A 26486-nucleotide genomic window follows, 5' to 3' on the forward strand; every position below is an offset into this window, starting at 1 on the left:
GTGTGCAGAGTGAGCAATAGATTACATGTGTGAATAAATAGTATAATACACTGAAGCTGCTGTAAGCTGACAGTAACATTATTAGCATGTTAACATGTTATCTATGTGTTATGACTGTTCGTTAACATCTACCATTGATCCGTAGAGGAAAGAGGACTGACGGCAGATAGTTTTAGTAGAATTTTAATATTAGAAATCAGGAAGATCTTTATTGCATGTTACCATCAACAACTGAGCTGACAGAAAGGCTACGGTAGCTCAGTTAACCATTCAGTACAATTGTGGTGAGCAGAAAAGCATCTCAGAATGCACAACACTTTGAATCTTGAGGCATTTAAGGTTGTATGGGCTACAACAGCAGAAGACCATGTCAGGTTCCACTTCTGTATGCCAAGAACAGAAAGCTGAGGCTGCAGTGAGCACAGGCTCACCAAAACTGGACAGGTAAAGTCAGAATTTGGCACATGAATTCTTTGACCCAACCTGCCTTGTGTCAACAGTCCAGGCTGGTGGAGGTGGTGTAATGGTGTGGGAAACATTTTCATTGAACATTTTGGGCCTGTTAATATCAATCAATCTTTACTTGAATGCCACAGCCTATTTGAGTATTGTTGCTGACCAGATGCATCTTTTCATGGCCAAAGTTCACCCAACTTCTAATGGCTACTTCCAGCATGATAATGCACCATGTCACAAAGCAAAAGTCATCTCAAACTGGTTTCATGAACATGACAATGAGTTCAGTGTTCAGTGACCTTCCCAGCAACCAGATCTGAATCCAGTAGAATACCTTTAGGATGTGGTGGAACAGGGGATTCGCCGATGAACAGTCTACAGGAACTGCATGATGCAATCCTGTTAACATGGACCAGAATCATAAAGGTATGTTTCCAACATCTTTTGGAATCTATACCCATAAAAATTGAGGCTGTTTTGAGAGCAAAGGGAGACCCTACCCAGTATTAGTATGGTGTTCCTAATAAAGTACTCGGTGAGTCTATATGCAAATGAAACATGTAGTTGCAGATATACATACATTTGTAAGCAGTATGCATCTTTAGAATGTATGCATTATTACGCAATATGCAGTATGTCTCTCTTAGTATGTAGTATGCATAGGATGTGTATATACAATGTAGTGTGAATCAGTAGTTTGCATGTATGAACTGTGGTATGTATTATTATGTATTGGGCTTTGTAGTATTTAATACACATTTTTATGTAGTATATATCTAAAGAATGTAGCACATATCTGTGTTCTATACATTTATGTGGAGTATGCATTACTATGTGAAATGTATTTACATTATAAATTCATATGTAATATAAATGTATATTTTGTTTTGTTTCTCTACTTGGCATAGCTCTCAAAAAGCTATGCCCTTGCATGGATACAATTAGAAGGACGCATTGAACAGAAAAGGGTCAACACCCAATTCCCGCTTTACCTTCCATTTGCTTGCTGGCATGCTTAGGAAAATAACTGGGAGCACTTATGCAGACTGTTCTCCGAGAGAGGGCGCTATCGGTGTTATGACGCTAATACCCACAATAAAATTCCCCTTCTCGGGTGATATTCACAAAACATCTGAAAAATAACAGCAGATCCAGCACCAGATAAAAAAGAAACCCCACTCCTGAATGGAGATGTTTTGTGAACACCACCTCAAAATCAGGTTTTGTAAGGACAAAACTGTCAGCTCTTTAAAAAATACAAAAACACAGAAATCTAACCATTTTGAAGTTACACAGATTTTTTTCCAAAATGTTTAACTAGAAAGTATTTTTTTATTTTAGTATTTTAGCGTTTATTAGAAATATCACCATCCCTGTAAATTGGAGCTCTCTCACAAGGGGATTTGGTCACAGATTTCTGGCATCCCAGGACCAGCCGTCTTTCCCTGACTGTCGCAAGTCGAATTCAGTTCAGGTCGCGTGCGTTACCGTGGTCACATCGCGCGCCGTAGTGAACATGGCGGATGGGGAGAGCTCGGTAAACGGGCTGCAGCTGTGCACGGTAAACATTGGCCTTTCACAGTTTCTACCCGTTAAATCGCGCGTTTGTGCGTTCATCTCAGCGTAGCGCCGTGTTTGCCGTAACGCGGTGGTATTACTAGGCTGGTTTGTGCGGCGTGAACGTCTGTCGGCACTGTTTTCGTTCACGGCTTCTCGGTAAACAGCTAACGTTACATTAATGCTAACATTTTTGTTAGCTAGCTAGCGGGAGTAGACTAGGCAGAGCAGTTACGTTAACGACGCAGGTAGCTCAGTCGCTGGCTAGCCGTACTTTATAACTACGCTTGTGAGGCTTTTGCCGTTAACGCAAGCGAATAACAAGCATCATACACGAGCTAGCATTGCGTTAAAAAGGGAAAGGCGCTAACGATACATCCTGTAAACCTTGGCTCAGGTTCGGGTTCAGGTTTAGCGTGACTATGAAGCAACATCTCTTTCAACATCTAAACAGTTACCTAACTAACGCCAGCAGGGAAGATGAGTTAGCAATCTGGATAACATTTTTAATTAACAACTCGCATCTAATATTGAATTTATCTTGTCGGAATGTCCTGCCGTAGCGCATTATTTGTAAGTAACGTTAGCACTCTAAAAACCTGGGAATAGCTATTTGATCGTTTAAATCACCGTGTCAGAAAATGCTAACCTACCAGCAGCAAGACTGCAGTTAAGGTATTTTGATAGCCTTCCAGCATTGAATTGTCTAGGTAGGATAAATCTCCGTATCAGAAAACGTTACCAGCATTAAAAGTATAATTAGAATTTTAATGTCCTAAATCACTTTATCAGGGGGTAATTTTGAGCTGAATCTGCCCTGAACTAACATTAAAAACACAAAACATTTGGAACAAGTTACTACGCTATACTGATTGTATGTGCATGTTTGTCAGGACAAATTGTTAGAGCACCTCCTGTTAAGATTCACATAACAGTTTAGTTACTCATCCCAGCTGCTCTTTATGGGCCTGTAATGACAAGTTAGTGATTTCTTCTGTAATTCTATGAAATGGAAGGAAGAAAATCTGATTAACACGTAAGAATGTTGGGATAACAAACCATTTCTTTTTCATCTGGTGTTTGTAGTTTTATAGAAGAATGAATTGTTGATTTTTTTTTTTCCAATACTTTCAGCCAGATTTATTAGAGCATTTCTTTTGAGAGGACTAGAAGTTGTTTTGTCATAATGTAGGCCTAATTTCTGTAACTGTCCTTAGTAGTTCCTTATGTCCTTTTTTCCACTTTGCTAATTCTTTACATCACGTTTTTCTGATAATAATTTCACACATGGACATAATTTAATACAGTTAAATGACTTCCAATTAAGTTCAAGTACTTTTCACTGTAGTATTTTCTCTTGTTACAAGGGAAGTTTCAATCATCGTCTACTTGTTAATGGCAACAGTCTAAGACAGAACATGAAGAGGATAAAGAGAAACGGAGCCACTGTAGCAGAGCTTTGGGCATCCATAATATAAACATAATAGAGCACTGCTCTAACTCCTGCACTTTCATCCAGGTCATGCCATCATCTTAATAGACCTTGTCTCAATTGGCATTCAGAGAAAGATACATTCTAACCATTAAGCTAAAAGCTTGAGTTCCTGGCTCAATAGGCAGAACACATTTGCAAACTTGGGCATACAGAGTATTCTAATGGCCTGACACACGGCACTGCATATACAGCCTGTTATCCTCTTCATTTGAGGAAAAGAATATGGTTGGAAATATCTAACAGCAAGATTCTGAATAGTTTCCACCAAATGTGCATGGTTTATTTAGGCACCAGGTATACAGTATGTATCCAAAAGTATGTGGACACCTATACATAGCACCTATATGAGCTTGTTGGACATCCCAGTACAAAACCATGGGGATTAACGTGTATGTTCCCAAACCCCCCCCCCCTTTGCAGCTCTGACAGCCTCCACTCGTCTCTGAAGCCTTTCCACAACATTTTGAAGTGTGTCTGTGGGAATTTGTGCCCATTTAATTTTTGTTAAGTCAGGCAGTGATGTTGGATGAGAAGGCCTGGCTTGTGGTGGATGTTTCAGTTCATCCCAAAGGTGTCTGTTGGTTGAGGCTGAGGTCAGGGCTCTGTACACGTCACTGGAGTACCTCCGCACCAGACTCGTCAAACCATGTCTTTATGGAGCTCGTTTTGTGCACTAGGTACAGTAATGCTGAAACAGGAAAGGGCCTTCCGCAAACTGTTGCCACAAAGTTAGAAGCATATAACTGTCTGAAATGCCTTTGTATGTTGTAGCATTAACTTTATCCTTCACTGGAGCTAAGGGGACTAGCCCAAAACCTGAAAAACAGCCTCAGATCATCCCTCCTCCTCCAAACTTCACTGTTGGCACTGTACATTCCGGCAAGTAGTGTTCTAATGCCATTTGCCAGACCTGCTTTGTGAGGTATTGTTACTCCTAGACACCTCATTTTACAATAATAGCACTTACAGTTGACTGGGGTAGATTTAGCAGGACCGAAATTTCACAAACTTGTGGCAAAGATGACAGTGCTGTGTCTAAAGTCACTAAGGTCTTCAGTGTTTACTGCCATTGTTTGTCAGTTGAGGTTGCAAGGCAGTGTGTCTGATTTTATCGACCTGTTAGCAATGGGTATTGGCTGAACTCAGTAATTAGGAGGGCGTCCACATACTTTTGGCCATATAGTCTATATAGAACCATGACAACTCATGGAGCTTGTTGGATCTTTAAATAGTTCTTTTGGACATGTAGTGTATTTAAACCAGTTTAAACCTACACTGAAATATGATGCCTGCTAACGAACATTACAAGGAAATTGGCAAATGTTTGTGGTTCATTTCGTACAAACTTGCCTCTTTCTTTTTCCTACAGAGATGGTGGGAGGCATCAGACCGGGGAGCTGCAATACTTCATTATATTGTGGAGCAGGTCCCGCATATTTATTGCCTGGAGGCTGAGCCACAACCTGTAGAAGAAGAGCAACAGGTGCGGGAGCACATCCTGCACCCTCTGGAGTGCTTCCTTTTTGGGGAGGACCCAAGTGTTGGCCTACAAAAACTGGAACACAAAAATTACGGTTCATCCTCTCAGCAATGTGGACGTGTTTTTAAAGAGGGCGAGACGGTATATTCCTGCAGGTTAGAGATCCAATGTTTCCTTATTATTTATGGTCTGAACTCGATAGAAACTAAAACATAGTTTTTATGAGTACATTTCTGGTATAATTACTTTGCATATTTTAAAAAGTAGTGATGAGTGTTCTTGACATGTTTGGCGAATGAAAATGTACAGGCACGTTTTTAGCGTGTTTGTCAATGTTTGGAAAACGCTCAGTTTAAATGATAGTAGTTTATGATTTTGTTCAGCATAAAACCTTAATGGTAACAACTAATAATAATAAGCCCATTGCAGCATAATCATGTCAGTAATGCCGCTCAGCAATCCAAAATATATTATCTCAAAACACATCTGAAATGTTAGAAGGTCCAAAAATGCATCTAATGGTGTTTTTATATGAAATATGCTTTTCAGTGTTTCATACATTTTGTCAGATAGGGTAATGATTTATAAGCAGACAGGCCTCCTTCAGCAGTAGCTTTTATAAATATGAGTGCACTTTTCTTTCCATTTGTCTGGTGAAATATAACCTTGCACCTCCTAGAAAAGCCTGATAAGAATAAGACACTATTTCTTAAATCTACTTCATGTATTATTTGGGTATGATTTGTGGTCAGAATGTGTATGAATGAGTTCAGTTGTTTAATTATTTTTTGTATCTAATTGCAGGGATTGTGCAATAGATCCCACCTGTGTGTTATGCATGGACTGCTTTCAGAATAGTGTACACAAAGGACACCGCTACAAGGTCAGCTTTATAAATAAAAAAAAATAAAATTGGGTTATTTAGTTCTTACGCACATCTAAAAAGCATGAACGTATCTTTAATTCCCAGGTCTAGACATTTATGAAACCAATTGCAAGCTTAATAATTAAACATGTTTACAGACTTGCACTTTGTGAATGTTGATCAGCCACTATTATAATTCAGACATTTTTTTTTAAAAAGAATGACACAAACATCCCATTGATTTGTTTATTTTGACTGTGGTTCAGTGTGTGTAATCTAAAAGTGTAAGTCATGCTCTTATTATTCTCTTTCTTCCTGTGGCTGTAGCTGATTGTATCTGGTAGTGAAATTGTAAATTGAGCTTTGAGAGACTGTTTTGTTGTTGTATAATTGTTACTAGTCATCAGCCTCTTTTGGTTTTATCTCCTAGATGCATGCGTCATCAGGAGGAGGCTTCTGTGACTGTGGGGACTTGGAGGCCTGGAAGACCGGCCCCTGCTGCTCCCAACACGACCTCGGCACCTCTGTAGCCATGGAGACGGTGAGGCTCAGTTTCTGCCAAAATCATTGTTTGGGCTTTTCTTGCGATGGAGATTTTCCATCCGTTTTGTTGTTTGAACTAGCTTCCTGCCTTGAGGTCAGAGGCACAGACTGCAGAACACTCTGGCCTCTGCTGACCTGGGAAAACAGAAGGCTGTGTGGGAAAGTGACGCTCAGGAGGCCTACAGCCTTAAACAAGTATTTTACAGTTGTTTAGAGAGACTGGAAGAAGCAGAGGGGAGATCTAATTAGAGTATAACCAAAATGGTTTGTTATAGACTGCATGTATTGAGAATAATTGGTGTTAGTTTGGAGGAAATATTCTGTATGTCACATTTAGCAACAGAAAAGCCTCTTTCCTCTGTGGATAATACTTTTCTGACATATAGGGCATGCAACGTGTCATCGTGATGAGAGTCTAACTAACGAGTGAGGAAGGGATCTTTTGTTTTAACAGGGAGTGTGCATAAATAGACTGAGTACATGCTTGTTGGTGGACATTTCCTTAAGGGGTCCTGTCTTTGAAAGCTGCTCACCAGGTGGTTTTATTCTGTGTAGACATCACTCATTTGACTCACTGTGATAAAATCAGGGTCTGGAAGGCCTCACACTGCACTGGAAAACAGCAGCTGCACGCTGTGTTTGATGTACTGAGTTGGCTTTTGTCATTATCCTGACACCAGGACAAGCATATTATAATTGATATGTCTTCATCTGAAACAAATAACAATCATGTTCCGTTGTTTTAAAAGCTTTCATCAAAATCTCAGCGCTTTGTATTAAATTTAATCTCTCAGTGGAGGTTGTGAAGGGATCCTGAAACTTGCTGTGCTTTATTAATTTGACAATGGGACCTTTTGCTATTGTTTTACATATCAAGAGGGCTTATGTAGTGTCCAGTATGTAAGTAGCTTGGGGTCTCTGAGTTGGGAATGACATGGATGTTAGTATTTCTGTTAAGCAGCTTGCAAGGATCATAATGTGTCAGTTAAACAGGACTAATTTTTTTCCCTTTTTAAGGAAAAATGTAGCCGGTCAGTTCTTTTTAAGTACTGATGATATCCATGATATGCTCTGAAAAGCATATTGTTTTTATTATCTCAGTGCCCTCCTCTGTGATAATATTGGCTGACAGTTTTTTATTATTATTTTTTTTATATTTTAATGTTATTCTCATAGTTTTAGTTAAGCAGCGCTTTACTGACTGATATGATTATGTCTCAATTGTCACATATCTTAAGTCCTTATAAACAGCAGAATTCATGGTCGTAATGTATTGTAACCCAAGAGGTGGAGCTACCTAGAAGAGGTTTTTGAAAAATACATGCCCATTTTGAATTTGATGCCAACAACAGGTTCCAAAAAAGTTGGGACGGGGGCATGTTTACCATTATGTATCATCACCTTCTTTTAACAACACTCTGTAAGCATTTGGGAACTGAGGAGACCGACTGCTGTAGTTTTGAAAGTGAAATGTTTTGCCATTCTTGTTTGACACAGGATTTCAGCTGCTCAACAGTTCTGGGTCTCTTTTGTCGTGTTTTTCATTTCGTGATGTGCCAAATGTTATCAGTGGGTGACAGGTCTGGACTGCAGGCAGGCCAGTTTAGCACCCGGCCATGCTGTTGTAATACATGCAGAATGCTTATATTTTGCCTGTTTCAGCATTGTCTTGCTGAAATAAGCAAGGCCTTCACTGAAAAAGACAAATATCATTCAGCATGGTGAATGGTCCCTTAACAGATGTGCAGGTCACCCAGGCCATGTCCACTAATGCACCCCTATACCATCATGAATACGGACTTTTGAACTGTCCACTGATAACAAGATGGGTGGTCTTTATCCCAGTGTCCATGATTTCCAAAAAAACACAGAACACTTTTCCACTTCCCCTCAGTCCGTTTTAAATGTGTTCAGGCCCAGAGAAGGTGGCAGCATATCTGGATCATGTTTATATATGGTTTCTTCTTTGTGTTTTAGAGTTTTAATTTGCATTTATGGGTGCAGCGACAAACTGCTTTCACAGGCAGTGGTTTTCAGAAGTGTTCCTGAGCCCATGCAGTGATCATCATGTCTGTTTTTAATGCAGTGCCGCCTGAGGACCCAAAGATCACAGCCAGCAAATACTGTTTTTTGGCCCGGTCCCTTGCATACAGAGATTTCTCCAGATTCTCTGAATCTTTTAATGTTATTATGTACCGTAGATGATTGAATTGTTGCACTATTTGATCGTGCAGTCTTTCACAGAGTGGTGAACCTCTCCCCGATATCTCTGTTATTATCTGCCGACTGATATCAGTTAAGTTGTATGTAAACTTAGGGCTGTTTCCTGCCCAGTCTGTACAGTCTCTATATGGAAACTACACTGCAGAAACAGCTTAAATTAATTGTTTTTGTGATATCATGAGAACCAATTCATTTACATAAATCTGCCTATTCAGGCTGCAGCAGTTTAACCCTGCCCATTGAGCCTGAAGTTATAAGGAATGCTCACCTAGTTTCATTACTCATAGCCTATATTATAGTTCTGAAAGCTCTTGTAGATCTTGCTGTGTTTGTTTTTCAGGATGACTGTGTTTTGGGGGCAGAACTGCAGGAGCGAGCTCAGACACTGTTCCAGGTGTTGCTGTGCTACATCACTGACCTGATGGTGTGGGAAGAGGGTGATGAGCTCTCTGAGGAAATGAAGCAAGGGTCAGCCATATTCTTTTAAGGACTAACTCTCAAAGTACCTCAGAACTAAAATGATGTGCTTAGTCTCATAAGGGTTCAGAAGCTATGGAGTAGTTGTGTGTGAATGCTGTAAACTTTCAGTTTCTCAGTCTTTTATGGTATCAGTTGCACAAGCTTTACTGGCACAGGAAGAGATCTTTTAGTTAAGTACAGTTTCCAATAGATGTTATAAAATATGCTGTAAAACATTAAGTGAATATATTGTGTGAAAGTGCAAAGTAAACTTGTGTAAATTTTCTGTTTTCAGATTGAAGGAAGACACATACTACTGTGTCCTTTACAATGATGAGCACCATTCTTATGACCAAGTGATCTATGCTCTTCAGAGGGCCATTAATTGTGACCACAATGAAGCTAACACACACACCGCTCTAATTGATAAGGAGGTGTGTGGACAAGTCTGCTTATGCACATAGTTTCCTCTTTTGTCATGTAGTGTGATTTCAAGAATGAGGAAACACATTGTTGTGTTGACAAGAAAAATGTTAAACATAAACACACATACAGGCCTTAATTATACATCCTAGCAAGTTGTTTCTCAAACAGCTCTTATTATTTTCAGGGACGCAGAGCTGTAAAGAGAGGAACCCTAAGAACCTGTGAAGAAGTAAAAGATCTCATCAGGGTAAACAGTTTTGGCACCTTCTGTTCTCACTGAACCCTTAACTCTTCCTGTTGATTTTCTTTTTTCTCTTAAGTGTTAAGACTGTCCATTCTAAGGTCTCTCTGTCTTTGTATCTCCTGCCTCTGCAGTCAAACTCAGAACACATTACTCAGCAGGCCTTGCGAGTAGAGATTCTGCACTCAGCTGTGATGGCTCATCAGACCTTTGCTCTCAGGCTTGGTGCTTGGCTTCAGCAGATTATTGGCTACTCAGGTATACACTGCTTATTATTATTGTTATTACTATTATTACTGGTGGTAGTAGTAGAATGAACGGATATATACAAATAGAAACCCAAACCTGTCTCATTTCAAATGACGGAAAATGCTTCATACATAATAAAAATACAGCAAATTGTTTTTGTGTTTTAGTAACAATTGAACAGCATTTGTGGTGCTTTGTTACCTGGTTCATCTTCATCTGTCATATTAGCAGTCAAATTGTGTTTCCTTTTGTGATGTATAGTTCTCTCTTGCTCTCTCCTTTTCTGTCTCACATGTGCACAGTGGGCTTTAGGCAGGTGTTTTGCCAGGTGGCTCTGGAGCCTGGTGCTGACAGTGATAAACCCTGTTTGATCAGTAGACTTATGCTCCATGATGCCAGACTCTACAAAGGCCAGTACTAAAGCAGTCCCTTAGCCCCTTCTTACCATTACCATGATCTTTGTTATGTAGGCTTCCATTAAAAATTTATTTTTATAATATCTCTATAGATTAAACCTGGTTTTCTGTTATTTTCATTAGGAGCCCGCAAGGTCATCCATGAGCTGATTTTCTGTAGTCTGTTGATGGAAACAGAGTATAAAAAGCAGTTTGCCATGAAGTTTACAGAGGTGTGTTTTAGTTATTCCGAGATATCAGTCATAGCAAAATAGACCACACTCCCATAGAAAACATAGATCTAGCCCTTTTTGTCTGTATCCTTCTTCAGCACTATAAGCAGTTGCAGGAGGATTTCATCAGTGATGACCATGAGAGAAACATCTCAATCACAGCCTTGTCTGTGCAAATCTTCACTGTACCCACCCTGGTAATTAAAAAATCACACACAACAAAGCCACATACCACCTATAATACTGTGATGTAAAATACAACATTGCCTCTTTGGCAGTCATGCATCTTTTTATAATTCGTCGTGTTTCATAGAAAATTAAAAATAAGAAATGTTCTGAAACTGATCTAAAATATTTCATTCTCATCCTTTCACAGAGTTGATTTATCTGTTTATCTCTTAAGGCTAGGCAGTTGATCGAAGAGGGCAGTGTGATAAAGGTGATTATTGACACAGTCATGGAAATGCTGAGGGAACATTTGGACAACAACCAACGGTTCCATTTTCAGGGCTACAATTCTGACAAGTTCTTCCGAATTCAAGTGATCTTCCATGACCTCAGGTGAGCACCTGTTTTTGAAAGACTGTCTCAAAGAATATAATAATATATATAATAATAATAATTATATAATAATAATGATAAGAAATAGTACAAAAGTGTCATTCCTATGTCTGTTTTGTGCACAGGTACATTCTGATCAGTAAACCCACAACATGGACTGAACAATTGAGGGGGAAGTTTCTTGAAGGGTTTAGTGCCTTTCTGGGGCTACTTAATTGTATGCAGGTAAGGCGTCTCATAACCTTTCAGTTATTTCACAGGGTTATATTTTTAAATAAGAGTTATGAACTTCCATTGCATTAAAAAACAGTGTTTAAGAAAGGGTGGAAATGGTCATGTAAAAATGAATTTCGACAGTTTTTGCTACATGAATGTTATAGGTGCACCTCAAATTCGTTGTGTAGCTTTCAGGGTTCTCAGTGAGCTGTTTTCTTTGTGCTAGGGAATGGAGGAGGTAAAGAGGCAGTTTGGTCAGCACATTGAGGTTGAACCCGAATGGGAGGCGGGTTTCTCCATCCAGATTCAGCTCCGCCACATTCTGTCCATGTTCCAGGACTGGTGCTCCTCCGATGTGAGTTATGAAAAGTAAAAAATAAATATTAAAATAGTAAATAATTATTAAAAACAGTTTGCTGTTTTTAACCATTTCTAACCTGTTCAAACAGACATGAAATAGACATCACCCACAGTCCACTTAAAATTCTTAGTTTTTTTCCCCCAAAATCATACCGGATTGTTTAATAGCATGCATCTTCTACAGGAAAGAGTTTTGCTGCTGGCCTTCCAGGAGTGTCATCGGGCGCTGTTGCGCTGCACTAACCAGCCCTTCCACAGCGAGCCTTCTGACAGCTACATGTGCAAACACATCCTCCACACGCGGCCATATAAAGTCTCCCAGGAGCCTGTCTCCATTCATTTGCCAATTACCAGACTGCTGGCTGGTGAGCTTTTTCACAGAGGAATATGATTGTTTATGTTGGATAAAACAGACCCACTTTGGTAGTTTATTAGCTCCTTGTGTTTTCAGAGGTAATAAAACTTTGTAAACATGAATTATTGCAGGAAGCATTCTCAATAGTTGCTGAATTTGTTTTTCAGTCACAACTAACCCTTCTCTCTATGTGGCTGCAGGTCTTTATGTACTCTTGTGTCGGGCAGACGCTGTCAAATACCTCCCTGATTTTGTGGATCCTGTGAGTTGTCATCTGCTAACTTCTAAAATGTGTCTTCTCCACCACTTTAAAGATGCCCTGTCTGTGTATGTCTGCAGTGGTGGATGGTACTGTTCGAACGAGGTATAGAGCAGTGTGTGTGTGTGTGTAGGAGCACCTGGACTTCTCTGCATTTGCAGAGCATCCCCTGCGCTGTGTAGTGCTGGCTGCCGAGGTGTCTGCAGAGATGTGGCGCCGAAATGGCCTCTCCCTAGTCAGCCAGGTGAAATAGTGTCTCATACTCGTTCACCTCTTTACATTCTTCCTCTCTCTGTACTTTGTTAGTCATAAGTAGGGGAGGTTAATTGTGTTGAAATATAACTTGTAGTTTGTAGCTTAACAAACTTGAAGTGATGTCTGATGTATATACAAACCAGTGACAATTATGAAAAACAGAAGTGTGTTGTGTAAATTTATTGACTGTGAAAGATTGTGTGATCATATAATCATTTAGTGTTTGCATATACAAATTAAACAGAAGGCAGCTTTATAAGCACCCTTTAATGGTCAGTTTTAGTGAACAGTTTCAAATGGAAACTTGAAATATTTGCTCTGCAAGCACTAAAATAGTGAAATTATATTCAACAGTGTTAATATTTTGTTGTTTTCTACACTGGCTTGCAGTTGACCTTTGTCTGTGGTTTAGGTGTACTACTATCAAGACGTCAAATGCAGAGATGAAATGTTTGATAAGGACATAATCATGCTTCAGGTTTGTACTAGACTATTCTGGCGACTTGCCATAGGGTGTAATGCATTTAGCACTGTATTCAAAATACATAGAAATTACATGTTTGCTGTTAAGACTGAAACCATTTTTGTCATCCACAGATTGCTGCCTCCAAAATGGACCCAAACCACTTCATTATGCTTATTTTGTTGAGATTTGAACTCTTTGAGGTTTTTAATGGAAATTGTTCAAGTAAAGATCAGGTATGTTGGTTAACATTACAATGGCTACTTGCTTATAGTCTAGAAAGCTAGACAACATAAATGTTAGAATTTGTCAGTAATAGTAATATTTTGATATCTGATGATTTCTAGAACATTATTGAGATTTTACAAAACGTGTAGGCATAGTTTTAGGGTGTGGAGGACTGATGGTTGATAGGAATGTCCTACTCTGTACAGGACCTCCTGAAACAGTGGAATAGATTGACAGAAGAAATGCTGTACCTGTTGATTGTCATCGTAGGCAAGTTTTCATAACACTATTATGTATTGTGTTTGATTGTAAAGGAATATATTGGTGGAAGATGATAACTCAATTTCATAGAAAGCATGCAGTTTTTAGCTTCCATGGGTTCTTGTGAATTTTATCTTATCCAGCTGCACAGATGACTCAAGTACTCATCTTCTCATCTGTTGATTTTATGGCTTCATAAGAAGCTTACGTCTGCTTTCATTTTCTCTTTGGGCAGGCGAGCGGTATGTCCCTGGAATCAGTAATGTGACTAAACAGGAAGTGACAATGAGAGAAGTGATTCATTTGTTGTGTATAGAACCCATGGCTCACAGTAGCTTGGTCAAAGGACTGCCAGAAAATGTAAGAGAATTGCACTACCTTTACATATCTCTAGTCAGAGGGTGCTGAATGTGTAGAAAAATCTTCGTCTTTAACTACATTAACATGATTTAATAGATGACTTTGTGATGATGATGCAGTTGTTTTCGTATTATAGGAAAGTCATGAAACTGGGCTTGAATCTGTTATTGCAAAAGTTGCCACGTTCAAGTAAGTCAGTGACATAAAACTGGAAAAATATCTGAATTTTAAAGGAAAATAGCTTGTATGCATGTATGTATGAATTAATTTATGCATTCAACCTTGTCCAGGAAACCAGGAGTCTCTGGTCATGGTTTATATGAACTGAAGAAGGAATGTCTTAAGGAGTTTAATCCGTTCTTTTACCATTACACCAAATCACAACATAGCAAGGTACAGTGTATGTGTACAATGTTTATACTTTTTACTGCCTTTATGTACCTTCTGTTATTGCAACTGAATTTTTTGTTTTCCCACAGGCTGAAGATGCACAGAAAAAGAGAAGGGCCCAAGATGGGAGTGATAAAGGCATGTAGTCATTTTCCTCATCACTGAGTGGCTTAGGTGTGCATGTGCAGTGTACAGTGGACATTAACTAAGAAAGTTAACCCTAGTCTGGGGCTAAAAAGAGTTTCAGGTAGAGTAACAAAGCTTACAATTTTGACACACCCCTCAAAGTGGGCCCGTACCTTATTTTCAGTGCAGCCATTGTAGCTAGCCACCATTCCTAGAAAGCTTTGCACTTGACTTAAACAACCACAGTGTCATTCCCTAGAGGAACGGTGATGCTGACCGTTCTCTTTCTTTGATTTGTAGCTCTTAGGCCCCCAGTACCGCCTCCCTTCACCCCTGCCTTTTCTAGCATAGTGCGGCTGCTGTGCTGTGATGTGTTTATCCATGTGCTGAGGAGAGTACTGCAGAGGGCAGTGGAGGAGCGCTCCACTCTGTGGAGCGAGGCCATGATCCAAAGGGTAAGCTGACACTTCCATCATTTTTTTTTTATTCTCCTTCTTTTATTAAGGAAAATATTGTGGTATACCGGGTTGCCTTTGTGGTCTGTTTGCTGGCTGATCCACATGGTAATACCATTGTATATCTTCATGATTCTTTAATATTGTATAATAAGTGTGTTTATGTATGTGTATGCACTCCAGGCATTGCATCTTGTAGGCCAGGCATTGATTGAGGAGAAAACTCAGCTGGAGGCCAGCAATGTTGATGAAGTGACATTTGACTTCAGTCACAAGGCACGAAGTATGTCTCTCTGTCTTTCTCTAACTTTTTAAAGAAACAGGGAGAAGGATGAAAAAGTGGATTTATAGCATGCTCCTCACATGCACACCACATACTCTTATCTGTATCTATGTGTTTTCTTCTAGCAATTGGCTCGGATCATGGCAAGTCGTTATTCCATTTTCTGTCCCAGATGAAGACGCTGCCTTCTCTTGATGCTCAGAAGGACATGATTAATTGGTTACTACAGGTTTGTGATCTAGTTAATTACAGACTTAATTAGCAATTTAATCATATTTTTTTAACTACTGCACTTACAGGGAAATTCTGGCTTAAAACTAGAGTTTGTGTTGTTTGTCATGTTATGCACTGTTCTGTAACACGGAATCTCAGGGTAGTCAGGTTTACAGAGTTCACAATTTTTTATAGTTTTATGTTGTTGTTAATCAGTACTGCACTACAATGCCCAGCAATTATTGCACAAATACATAACACAACCATTGGGAATCAACCAGTCCTGCCTGCTACCACTGGCCACTGAACTACAGGCTTCTAAATACCACCAAACTAGCATTAATCTAACTCCTACCTATGTTGGTACCATAAAGAAAGACAGTGACTCTGAGTAAGCTCATTTACAACAGATGAAGCAACGACTCTATTTTAAAATTTTAAAACCTTTCATTTTCCCTTTGTTTTCAGATGTTTGAGATTGTGAAGTGCCTTCGTGAGAAATCCAGCCCTTCTGCTGCGTGTGCAGTGGATCAGACTAAGCCTGAGGAGGTAATGGGATTTCAGCAAATGCACTCATTACAAACTACTAAACAACTCTCTTGATTAACCACATGATTATATGCCAGCAGTCATTAGTATTCTTTTCTAGGTATTGGCTAATTTGACTTGGATACTCGTGTCAGTCTTGTTGTTTAGGTTTGTAAAGGTCTGAATATGTGTGCAGAGTTTTCAGGACCGCAAGAGGAAGGCTGAGGCTGCGAAGCTGCACAGGCAGAAGATTATGGCTCAGATGTCTGCCATGCAGAAGAACTTTATTGAGACTCACAAGATGCTATATGACAATGTGCCTGAGAGTGGAAGCCAAGGCGAGCCTGCAACGCCTATGGATTGGTGAGAAAAAGTCTGATGAAGTAGGAGAGAGTAGGACAAATTTGGCAGTGTTGCCATGCTTTGTTTTCAGACTTTTTTTTTGTTTTTGTTTACTGAAGCATTACTGTGGGATCTGTAGGTCTAATACTGAAGAAACTCACTGTTTTAAACGTCAGATCTGTAAGGCAGCATTGGAAAAACTCTCTGCAGAGTTGTGAATCTTATACTCATTGAGATACTTGGCCGACACTGGTGCTCATCAAGACAGACCTCAGCCTAGGTAGTCCAGTAATAAGGCTAAAACAAATAGATTAAAAATATAACTCCTTATAGACATTTTCATCTCTGGTTTTCAGGGGTGTAGAAGTCTGATCAACTTTACAAAAAATTTGATTTACGATTGATTCTTCAGTTAAATGATACAATCTTGATTTACAGTTATTGATTTAGAATTACTCTTATGAATACATAGAATTGACCAATGTGGCTAGCGGAGCTATTTTTACAAAGACACCATGTTGTCAGAATTGTTTGAAAATGTTATTTTATTTAAAAAAAAAAAATGAATGCAATTCATTATTCTAATCTGTTATAATTGATGCATTTCAGATGCATTTCTGTGCTTCTAATGGTTTTGGCTTAATGGTTCATGTGTGCAGCAGTGCGATGGAGTTTGAAGAGAGGCATGTGGCAGTGGGGCCTCAGCAGGGAGTGTGTCCTGCGGACTGGGAAGCTCTGACCTGTATCCTGTGTCAAGAGGAACAGGAGGTACAGGCTCGGGCTCCAGCCATGGTCCTCACAGCCTGTGTACAGAGATCTACAGTCCTCACCCAGTACAGGGGCAAAACCCTCTCCACAAAGGGTTAGTGATGCGCCTAACACGCTCATACACTTTGGAACACATGCTCAAATTTGTAAACACTGAAGCTGTGCTTGTCTGTGTTGGACAGAAGGCTCCTACCCCCTGTTTATGCCTCCTGATCTAGCTGTGGGCACTCACACTGGGAGCTGTGGACACGTCATGCATGCCACCTGCTGGCAAAAGTGAGTCTGAAAAATGCTGCCTCATGTTTGCAATTAATAAACAAGCTGTATGTTAACTATGTTCGTGTTTACCTTGATATGTTATGAAGTGCTCAAAAGTAGGTATGCACTAGTCTCTGATGCCAGTATCTGATGTTTTACATGTGGTGGATAAACATTTCTAAAATTAAATTCGGGCTAAATAAACCTGGATTAGCATTACAGAGAGGGTTACAAATGTAGTAAAATGAATGAACTGCAGATACTTTAGCACAGGAGCCCATTATCACCTAAATGTTCTGCTTATTAGGAGTACAATAAATCATCAGATAGTGGTTTTATAATATTGGTCAAATCTAAACATGGGTCTAATGCAGATATTTCTTTTGAAAGCAAGTATCTGCCGGTACCCATATGATTCCGACATCATTGTGCATCCCTACTCAAAGGTTTTGCATCATCTCTTGGTGCAGGTATTTTGAGGCAGTGCAGAACACTACTCGGAACCGGCTGCATGCTGAGCTGATTATAGACTTGGAGAATGGGGAGTATATGTGCCCACTCTGCAAGTCTCTCTGCAATACTGTGGTCCCCCTTATTCCCTTGGAGCCAAGCAAACTCAACTAGTATGAATGCTTCAAATACTACTCTTAGCAGACTGTACATTGATAGTTTTTATTAAACATTTATAAATCTCTATACCTTTCTTTTTCCTGTTAGTGAGAGTGCCAAGTTGGTTGGTGAAGTCCTCACTCTTCCTCGTTGGATACAGATAGTACTGGCTCGGATCAAAGGCCTCAGAGCTGCTCAAAGAGCTGGTGAGTACATTTCTGTCAATTCTGTCCTAACATTCAGGGTACCATGGGGGGAAATAAATGGTAAATACAAATTGACATATAGAACTCATTTATCGTATAGTTTCAGATAATAATGCTGAGATGGGGAAAGAGGAAAAAGGGTTCTTTGAGGATGACCAAACTGACTTCAGGTCAATCCTCAGCTTCGGAGTTCAGCCACCGTGAGTCCCACTTTTTTTATTTTTATTTTTTTGTATGAACAATCAGTCTATTATTTATATCTTGTGCTAGCATGTATAACAGGAGAAACCTGTTTGAACTGTGACACAAACTGTGAAAAATGAAAGTGAATCCAAGCACTGCTCTGTCTTGGTCAGGCCTAAGTACTCCAGCAGCATAACAGATATGCTGGTAGTGTGTGCCACTACAGTGCACAGGGTGGGTCTGCAGACTGCACCCAATGAGCTGTGCCCTCATGTGCCTGTCATGACCTGGAACACCTGCGCCTACACCATTCAGGCTGTTGGTGAGAGGCTTTTCACCATTCAGTTCCTCAACTGGCAGATCTGCTTTTGTGTTTTATAGCCATGTGTATGTCATTTTACCCAGAAATCATGTCTGTGCTCTTACAGAGAACATGTTGCAGGAGGAGGGAAAAGCTCTATTTGGTTCTCTACAGAACAGACAGGTTGGTTTCTGAATTTGTTTCTGAATTTTGTGCGTGCATGTGTGTGTAATTATTCTGTTCATTCCTATATGTATTTGATTTATGTGGTCTGATGGCTGCTTTTGTAATGGTATGTTCCAGCTGTCTGGACTGAAAGCAGTGGTACAGTTCTCAGCAGTTCAGAGACTGAAGAGCTTTCAAACAGTCATCCAGAAGCATTTTACAGACATGCTAGCAGGTATGGCTCCATTTCTGTCCTCAGAGTCAGAGACCACACTTCATTGATTTAATTTCCAGTCAAAATTGCCATTAAGTTATTGATTTTTTCAGCAGAAAACAAATTTTCTCAGTAACTGTTTGATAGCTACACATCCTTTCAGACCCATAGCATTGAGTTGTCTTCTTACAGTGAAAGGCTAGACAGAAACACCTGTGGTCTGTAAGTAAAGCTTGATTTTTCTCTCAAAGATTTTTATTTGGTGGTGACATTCTGGGTAGTCTGCCAGCTCTTGCATGGTTCTTAGGAGTCTCATGTTCTCTGTATTTTTTTTAGCTCCAGTTTTGGATACTCCAGTGGACCATTTTGATCTGAAGTATCTCCTGAAAAACTTGAACTTTGTGTTTTGGTTAGAAACTGGATGAATGAAGTGTGGTCTCTAGCTTTTTTACAGTGCACAGAGAGATAAAAGTGCCTTTCTGAATGGGCTTTGTTTTTGACGTACTGGTGATTTTTGCTCTCTGTCCCTCTCTCCTTATAGTCTTGGTGCCTGTCCCTGATACAGAAGGCACACCCTCAATATTAGAAGTAGACTTCTTTCATCTCTTGGTAAGCATATGTTTTAATAGAGTGTGAGTGTGTTTAATAATACCTATATAATACTTGTAACTAAAAGTATTTGAATTGTAGTGTGTGAGTGTAGGCAAATCACTGCCTGTTCCTGCAGTAGGGTTGTAGCGGTAAACCAGTTTCACAGTATACCATGGTATGAAAATTGATAGTTATTGTACTAGTATTGAAAAAAATGCTTGTATTGGAAAAAATGCAACTGAACAGAGAATCTCCTTTCCTCCTGGACTGCCTGTCAGATTTGGCAATATGTGCCACACGCACATATTGTGGAGAAAGTGGCTGAGAGAAGTGAGACTGATATTATCAATCTCCATCCCCCAAAAAAGAAATTAAAATCAGCAGTGTTGCATTACTTCGGATATCCCAAAAACTGATGTGGGGCTGTCCTCGAGGATGGATATCCAGTTTGCAAAAAAGTAGAAGCAAAGTGGTTGCCAAATGAGGAAACACATCAAACATGTTCTCCTATCTTCGAGAACACCATCCCTCCGTGCAGATCAAAGTATGTGTCCCATTTGGTAACCTCTGACTTAAAACCAGGCACACACTGAGCCTATAAAGAAACACACACGAATGTTCCCAGCTTGGTCGATTTCTCACAGTTTTTCTTAAATCAAAATTCACCTTCAATTTATTGACAAATGGGTTGAGTGGTACACACATTTCTAAAGTTATCACAATACAAAAAAGGCAAAAACTAAGACCGATCAATTAAAATACCTAAAAACAGCACCTTATCACTCATACATAGCAGGGTTTTCAGAAGTTTTCCATTCTTTAAAGAATGGAAGACTTGTTTTCAGAATTTTTAAAAACCAATCAATCGATTAATGGAGAAAAATTAATCAGCAAATTAAGCCATAATGAGAATAATCATTACTTGGATACAGAATTGTTCAAAAGAGCTCCACCTCAACCAATTGCAGCAGTAAAATCCTGCTTCAACTAATTGTGAAATGCTTTATAGCATGATGTTTTCTGAGACCTTATCATATCATGAAAGTCTCATACCGTTGCAGCCCCATTCCGCACTGAAGAAATCCTCTAAAAAAACTTCTGCATTCCACAGGTGGGGCTTGTTTTGTCTATACCTGCGCTGTATCAAGAAGAAAATGTTGACTTGCAGCCTTCAGCAATCAGTACAGCATACAATCACCTTCACCTAGTGCACCTAGTCACTGTGGCCCATGTAGTGCAGGTCCTGCTGTCCTCACATGGTAATGACATTCACAACATGCACACAAAGTAGAATAATTCTCACAAATAACATTCACTCAGCTTTGTCATTGTGGCTACTGACTGGCCAGTCAACTCTGATATGTGGAAGATAGTACAAGTTAATGGGTATTATATTTTAAATTATATTTACTTGATCAGACTCCAGTGGAGTGATAGGAGGGGGAGATGAAGAGGAGGCCAGAGCTGCAGAAGCACTTTACTCTACTGTATCGCAACACACAGAGGGGTGAGAATATTTCTGTATATGTGCACCAAGACACTGTGGAATTAATGGCTCAGGAGTAATCAGATAAGCTAATATGAGCATTTATACAAACACTTGTCACTCTCTGTCTCCTGCCAGGATATTTGCTTTTTGTGTTTTTTTTTCTTTTACCTCTCTCATTCTTTAATATCTCTTTCTCTCAGGCTAAGGTCAGGTGTATCTGGTTCCATGATTGCAGACAGAGTAAGGAGAGGTGTTCTACCCTTTCTTCGCTGTGCTGCACTTTTCTTTAATTGCCTTACAGGAGTGCCCCCACCAGAGGCCCTCTCCAGTACTGCAGGTTAATGACTCTCAGAACTCATTCAGACTTTTTGGACTTTTTAGTACTTTTAGTACTCTTCTTAATGACTGTGTGATTTCAGAAATGTCCAACTTTTTTTATTCCTTTTTCTTTTTCAGAGTCCCCTGACAGTCAGTTGCCTCTGCTATGTAGTTACCTCGCTTTGCCCTGCAACCTGTTCCAGCTCTTCCAGGAACACAGGGACACTGTAACCCCCTTAATACAGAGGTACAATACTGACAAACTATCATGTATCAGTTGTTACAGTTTTGAAAGAGTGAAAGATTAGTTTGATTTTTATTAAGGTTTTTTCTTTGTTTTTGATTTCACTTTGATTTCAGTTCGTCTTAATACTGCATTATTAGCTTTAGTTTTATTTTTATTTTATGAAAAGCCAGAGTTTTAGTACACAGTTTACTTGATTCCGTTTTCTAATGCTGCCGGCAGGCACTTGTCTGCTTTTATCAGAAACAGGCTGGTACTCTAATCCCAAACTGGACTTTAGTTTCATTCAGAGGAGCTACCAGAATTAAACTAGTGCAACAGTAGACAACGTTTGGCTAGGTTGCAAGATTTCCTTAAAGACATTCACTTCAAGGTTCTGTCAGGCATTGAAAATAAGAAAACTATTTTTTCTGTGTAATTCTTTTTAGTTCTTGTTTGTGTTGCCATGGATATTATAGTTTTAATGTAGCTTTCTTGTTTTGGAAAACTGTCGTTTTTATTTATATTATTTTATCACACACTTTTTAACACACATTTTTAAATTTTTATTTAGATTTTATTGCACTTAGCAAGTACTTTTAACTTTGTTTTTGTTTTTGTCTCCATTATTTTATTATTATATATTATTACTTATTATTTTAAATGTTCTGCATCATGTGTCTCAGGTGGTGTGGAAATGATGCCATATTAAAAGCCCTAAAGGGAGAAATGAACATTGTCAGGTTAGTGCACACTGCTCTAATTTCTTTTTCACAGCACATTTATTTCCTCCCAGGTTAACATGTTATTAAATTTTCTCAAAACCAAACTACAACAGGTATCCTCGGAAGAGAAACAAGCTGATTGATCTTCCTGAGGACTACAGCGTGCTGCTTAACCAGGCCAGTCACTTTAAGTAAGTGCAGATTATCACTCTTTTTTAACTTCCTTTGTTTCCTGCCTTTAGAAATAGTGTTAGTATGTAATATATAAAGATTTTGGCCTGATATCCTTATATAAACGTATGGATTGTGTAGCTGACGTCTCTTCATCTCTTTCAGATGTCCAAAGTCATCAGATGACGAGCGGAAACACCCAACGTTGTGTCTGTTCTGTGGAACCATGCTTTGTTCTCAGAGCCCCTGCTGTCATGTGCAGCTGGATGGGGAGGAGGTGGGCGCCTGCACAGCCCACGCTGCCTCCTGTGGGGCTGGGGTGGGAATGTTCCTTAGGTGAGCATTGTAATAGTTTGAAATGAATGTATTTCTGTAGAACATATTTGTCCTTATTATGCATGGTACTAGAACATGTCTAAATTGAGCAATGTGAATGAAATGATGTATGAAATGTGAAACAACATTTCCTCCATACTGTTCAGTTTGGTCAAGGCAGTTGTTGCTTCTTTGGAAGCTTGAGCAGTTTTGATCTTGGATTTAGATTTAGTTCTCACTAGCACTCTTGAATACACAGGCTTATTTTTGCTGAAAACTGTAGAAATTCCGGTAGGGATCATTTATTGATAATTATCAGTAACACTCATAAATTAGATCAGTAGATTTTTTTTTTCCCTTTCCTTTGTGTATGCATGAGTGATCTACACTCTGATCAGTTGTTCCAGAATAATAACGCTACTTATGATGTTACGTAATATACACATGCATCAGAGTGGAAAATTCCAACTGAAACAGTATTATTCGTATATAATTACTGTTAATGTTTACCTATCGTGAGACAATTGTTATGGGTTTAACATGCTGAAACCTCCATTTTTAATTTAACACTGAGAATGTGGGAGGAAGACATGTAGGAAGAAGGAATGGATCCATATGGATTTTTCCTTTAGCCAGTGTAACTTAAAGATTGAGTATCATCCCATTCTGCTAAGAAAGTTGAACAAAAACGACATTAATCAATATTTTTTTTATTGATTTTTCAAAATTGCATAAAATTGCAAATTGCAATTGCATGTCCCAGCCCTAAAATCCAGTAAGGTGGACATAAAAGAGAATGTTGGAGTAAGATGGCTCTATTCTGGGGAAAAAATAGATTTTCAACTTTAACTGTAATTCAGGGCTTGTGTTATAAGTACAGCAAATATGTTACAGTGAAACTGCTTCACAATTTAGATGATTATATTTCCCAGAGTATGATGTGTTCAGTTTTTACATGTTCTTGTTTACCGATCTCCTCTTTGTGTGTCTTACTGAACAGGGTGAGGGAGTGTGAGATTGTTTTGATGGCCAGTAGGACACGAGGAAGTACATATCCAGCCCCTTACCTTGATGACTACGGGGAGACAGATCCTCAGCTAGGGTAAATCGCACTGTTAAAAATGAGACGGATAGATTTTAACAGTGCCCCATTTAAAATACATTATAGGTCATTTTTCCATAAGGAATTCTGCTTTATTAACTGTTTGTTAGGTGTATCGAACTGTAATGTGTTTGTTTGTGTTTGGCAGGCGTGGGAACCCCCTGCACTTGTGTCCTGAGCGCTACAGGAAGCTGCAACAGTTGTGGCAGCAGCACTGCATCCTTGAGGAGATCGCCCGCAGCTTGGAGGTGCTCAACGTCATGTTTGCCTTTGAGTGGCAGATGCTGTGAGCTCAGGTTTGGGCAGAGTGGGCCTGCAGGAAGACTGCTGCTGGACTTCAGGGAGTACCAGACTCTCCCACAATCTCCCGTATTTTACTCAGTCAGATATGTAGGATAGTCACACAGGATATGTAGGAGGGTGGGATGTTAGTTTGGTCGTCTGTGTTTCATTTTGGCTTTGAGGATTTTTTTTTTTTTAACTGTTTAAGGATTCACTTGGCCTGTGCACGCTATCATAGTGAAGCAAGGAAAAGGTCATCACACATGTAGCTTTAATTTTCTTTGTTCAGCTTGAAGTGTTTCCATGATTAAGTAATTAAGTTTTTAGGCATTGCTTTCTAAGTATTAAAGTGAGGCAGGATCATATTGTCTTACTTGTGTACGCACTTTTTGCGGAAAATGCTTTCTGTTCTTTTGCACTTGTGTTAAATGCTAGCCCAGCTATCCTGTCCTCCTCATCTATGAACTTGTCATCCTTTCTCTCTACTGTGTGGGAAAACTATCAATGTGAATATATTATACCAGTATATGAATATATTATACAAAGATCCCTTACATATAAAAGGATGTTCATTATTTCCAGATTGGCAAGTTGTTTTGCCAGTTAAATTGTATACCTCTGGCAGAGTTTATGCTGTTCTTCACCTGTATATAAACATGGATGATGTTAGATTAATCTTATTTTACTAAATGAATACAATAAGAAAACATTGGAAACCATCAACACACAAGCAGTTCCAAGGTGATAATCATGAGTTTGTAAACCGGATGCAGGTATCTTCTTGGTTAGTGAAATGAATTTAATTATAAGCCATTTTCATAAATGACAGTCCATTTTGAACTTTACTTCACTAACTATTGTTACCATCTTAACTGTTCGGCTAACTTAATTTATCACACGTTCACATCAAAAATATTGCATCTACATTACTTTAACAGTGCTGGAAGTCATCTTGCCTGGTGAAATAAAATGATAATACTGTAATGAAAATAATTTCCTGTCCTTACTAATGGGGCCTTTATTTTTGACTTGTAACCTGTTTTTAAAAAAGCATGCCTCTAGAATGTTCACAGTTATACAGCTTATTATGTACATGGATCAAGTAGACTACACACACTAAAAATGGTTCTTCAAGGGTTCTTTAGTAATGACTGGTTCTATATAATACCATGCTTAAATGGTTCTTTGCATGATAAAATCGTTCTTCAGATTGATAGGGAGTGTGTTGTAAATGTTTGTATATAGAAACTTTTTGGGTACTTCTATTGTTTCAAGCTTGGCATTGTAACAATAGCAGAACATTTTTTGGGGCTATATATAGAACCCTTTTCAAAAAGGTTCTATATAGGATCATGTACTACACATTCTCCATCAATCTGACGAAGCATTTAAGCATGCAAATGATTCTTTGAATGCTCATAGTTTCATAAAGAACCACTGTCTTTACTAAAGAACCCTTGAAGAACCATCTTTTTAAGAGTGCAGTTTGTGTAATTTATCCTTCTAAATTCCTTAATATATTCTGGCAAACTGGCAGAAAATGAACACAATGCTCAAAACAGTCCTAGAAAAGCTTGCAGTGCAGAAGCATAAAGTAGCATGCTTTATGTGTTCTGTAAAACTCTCAGCTACCAAATATAGTTTGGGATACTGCACTAATAAATATTAACTTTTTTTGTTGTTGAAAACAAAGTTGTATAAGTGACACAATAAGATGTGTCAAGACTTCCTTCTTCTGTTGCTGTTCATTTGATATTTTTGACCACCTAACATAATTCAGTTTAGCTTACTAAATGACTCTTCTACCACATTCTGAATAATAAGGGTTAGTCACTGATTTCTGTGTTTCATTCAGGGAGTTGGCTTAGAATAGCACCTTATACTTTCATTCTTTCAAATCTTTTGAATCCGTTTATACATGACACCTGTGTACCGCTGTGTAAAGGAATGTTTTGGATATGAGATTCTGTTATGCACAGTGCTACTATTTATTGACGTGGGGGTGGGGGTGGGGGTCAAGGTTCACAGTTGTCACAGTCTTCTGCCATATAACCTAAGGATCAGGGGTAACCCTTATCTTTAGTTGTATGTTCAGTATTATTATAAAAAAAGCATTCCAAAGTTTCATGATGTCATTCTTTGTACTATAAAAATCAATCATAGGTGTGGAAAAGAGGTATTAGAGGCAGATGATAAGATGTACTTCACCAGTGTACCACTGAGCATTAGGCACAAGTTTTGAATTAGTTACACACGTTGAATGCACACTCAAATAGTGGTCAGAATGGG

At 39.0% G+C, this 26486-nt stretch overlaps 1 protein-coding gene across 2 annotated transcripts; it reads left to right on the top strand.

Annotated features, from left to right (window-relative positions):
* Window positions 1–1905: 1905 nt before the first annotated feature.
* ubr1 (ubiquitin protein ligase E3 component n-recognin 1) lies at window positions 1906–25187 on the top strand. Of its 2 annotated transcripts, none has more exons than XM_036592838.1 (47): window positions 1906–2017; window positions 4878–5143; window positions 5793–5871; window positions 6284–6394; window positions 8960–9087; window positions 9374–9512; window positions 9689–9751; window positions 9880–10003; window positions 10297–10404; window positions 10534–10622; window positions 10721–10819; window positions 11026–11183; window positions 11309–11408; window positions 11626–11754; window positions 11944–12124; window positions 12315–12376; window positions 12507–12617; window positions 13041–13106; window positions 13226–13327; window positions 13526–13589; window positions 13816–13940; window positions 14077–14129; window positions 14231–14333; window positions 14420–14468; window positions 14757–14911; window positions 15095–15194; window positions 15320–15423; window positions 15876–15956; window positions 16132–16298; window positions 16937–17139; window positions 17228–17321; window positions 17774–17926; window positions 18021–18118; window positions 18201–18318; window positions 18475–18623; window positions 18730–18785; window positions 18906–19002; window positions 19523–19590; window positions 20684–20831; window positions 20992–21079; window positions 21262–21398; window positions 21518–21626; window positions 22289–22345; window positions 22441–22518; window positions 22664–22834; window positions 23814–23915; window positions 24064–25187. In XM_036592838.1, exons 1-47 carry the CDS (start codon window positions 1973–1975, stop codon window positions 24203–24205), a joined length of 5229 nt encoding a protein of 1742 aa, XP_036448731.1. In that variant the 5' UTR covers window positions 1906–1972; the 3' UTR covers window positions 24206–25187. The 2 variants fall into 2 exon arrangements, with proteins under 2 accessions (XP_036448731.1, XP_036448732.1); XM_036592839.1 differs by having other exon boundaries at window positions 18219–18318.
* Window positions 25188–26486: the final 1299 nt, after the last annotated feature.

This window comes from Colossoma macropomum, unplaced genomic scaffold (genome assembly GCF_904425465.1).
Source record: "Colossoma macropomum unplaced genomic scaffold, Colossoma_macropomum, whole genome shotgun sequence".
In the NCBI taxonomy this organism is placed as follows: domain Eukaryota; kingdom Metazoa; phylum Chordata; class Actinopteri; order Characiformes; family Serrasalmidae; genus Colossoma; species Colossoma macropomum.

Excerpts from the sequence above, each read along its gene's own strand:
- ubr1 (XM_036592838.1), top strand. The coding sequence starts at position 1,973 with ATGGCGGATGGGGAGAGCTCGGTAAACGGGCTGCAGCTGTGCACG. Across the intron at positions 2,018-4,877 it reads ACGGGCTGCAGCTGTGCACG|AGATGGTGGGAGGCATCAGA; the intron begins GTAAACATTGGC and ends TTTTTCCTACAG. Across the intron at positions 10,004-10,296 it reads GCAGATTATTGGCTACTCAG|TGGGCTTTAGGCAGGTGTTT; the intron begins GTATACACTGCT and ends ACATGTGCACAG.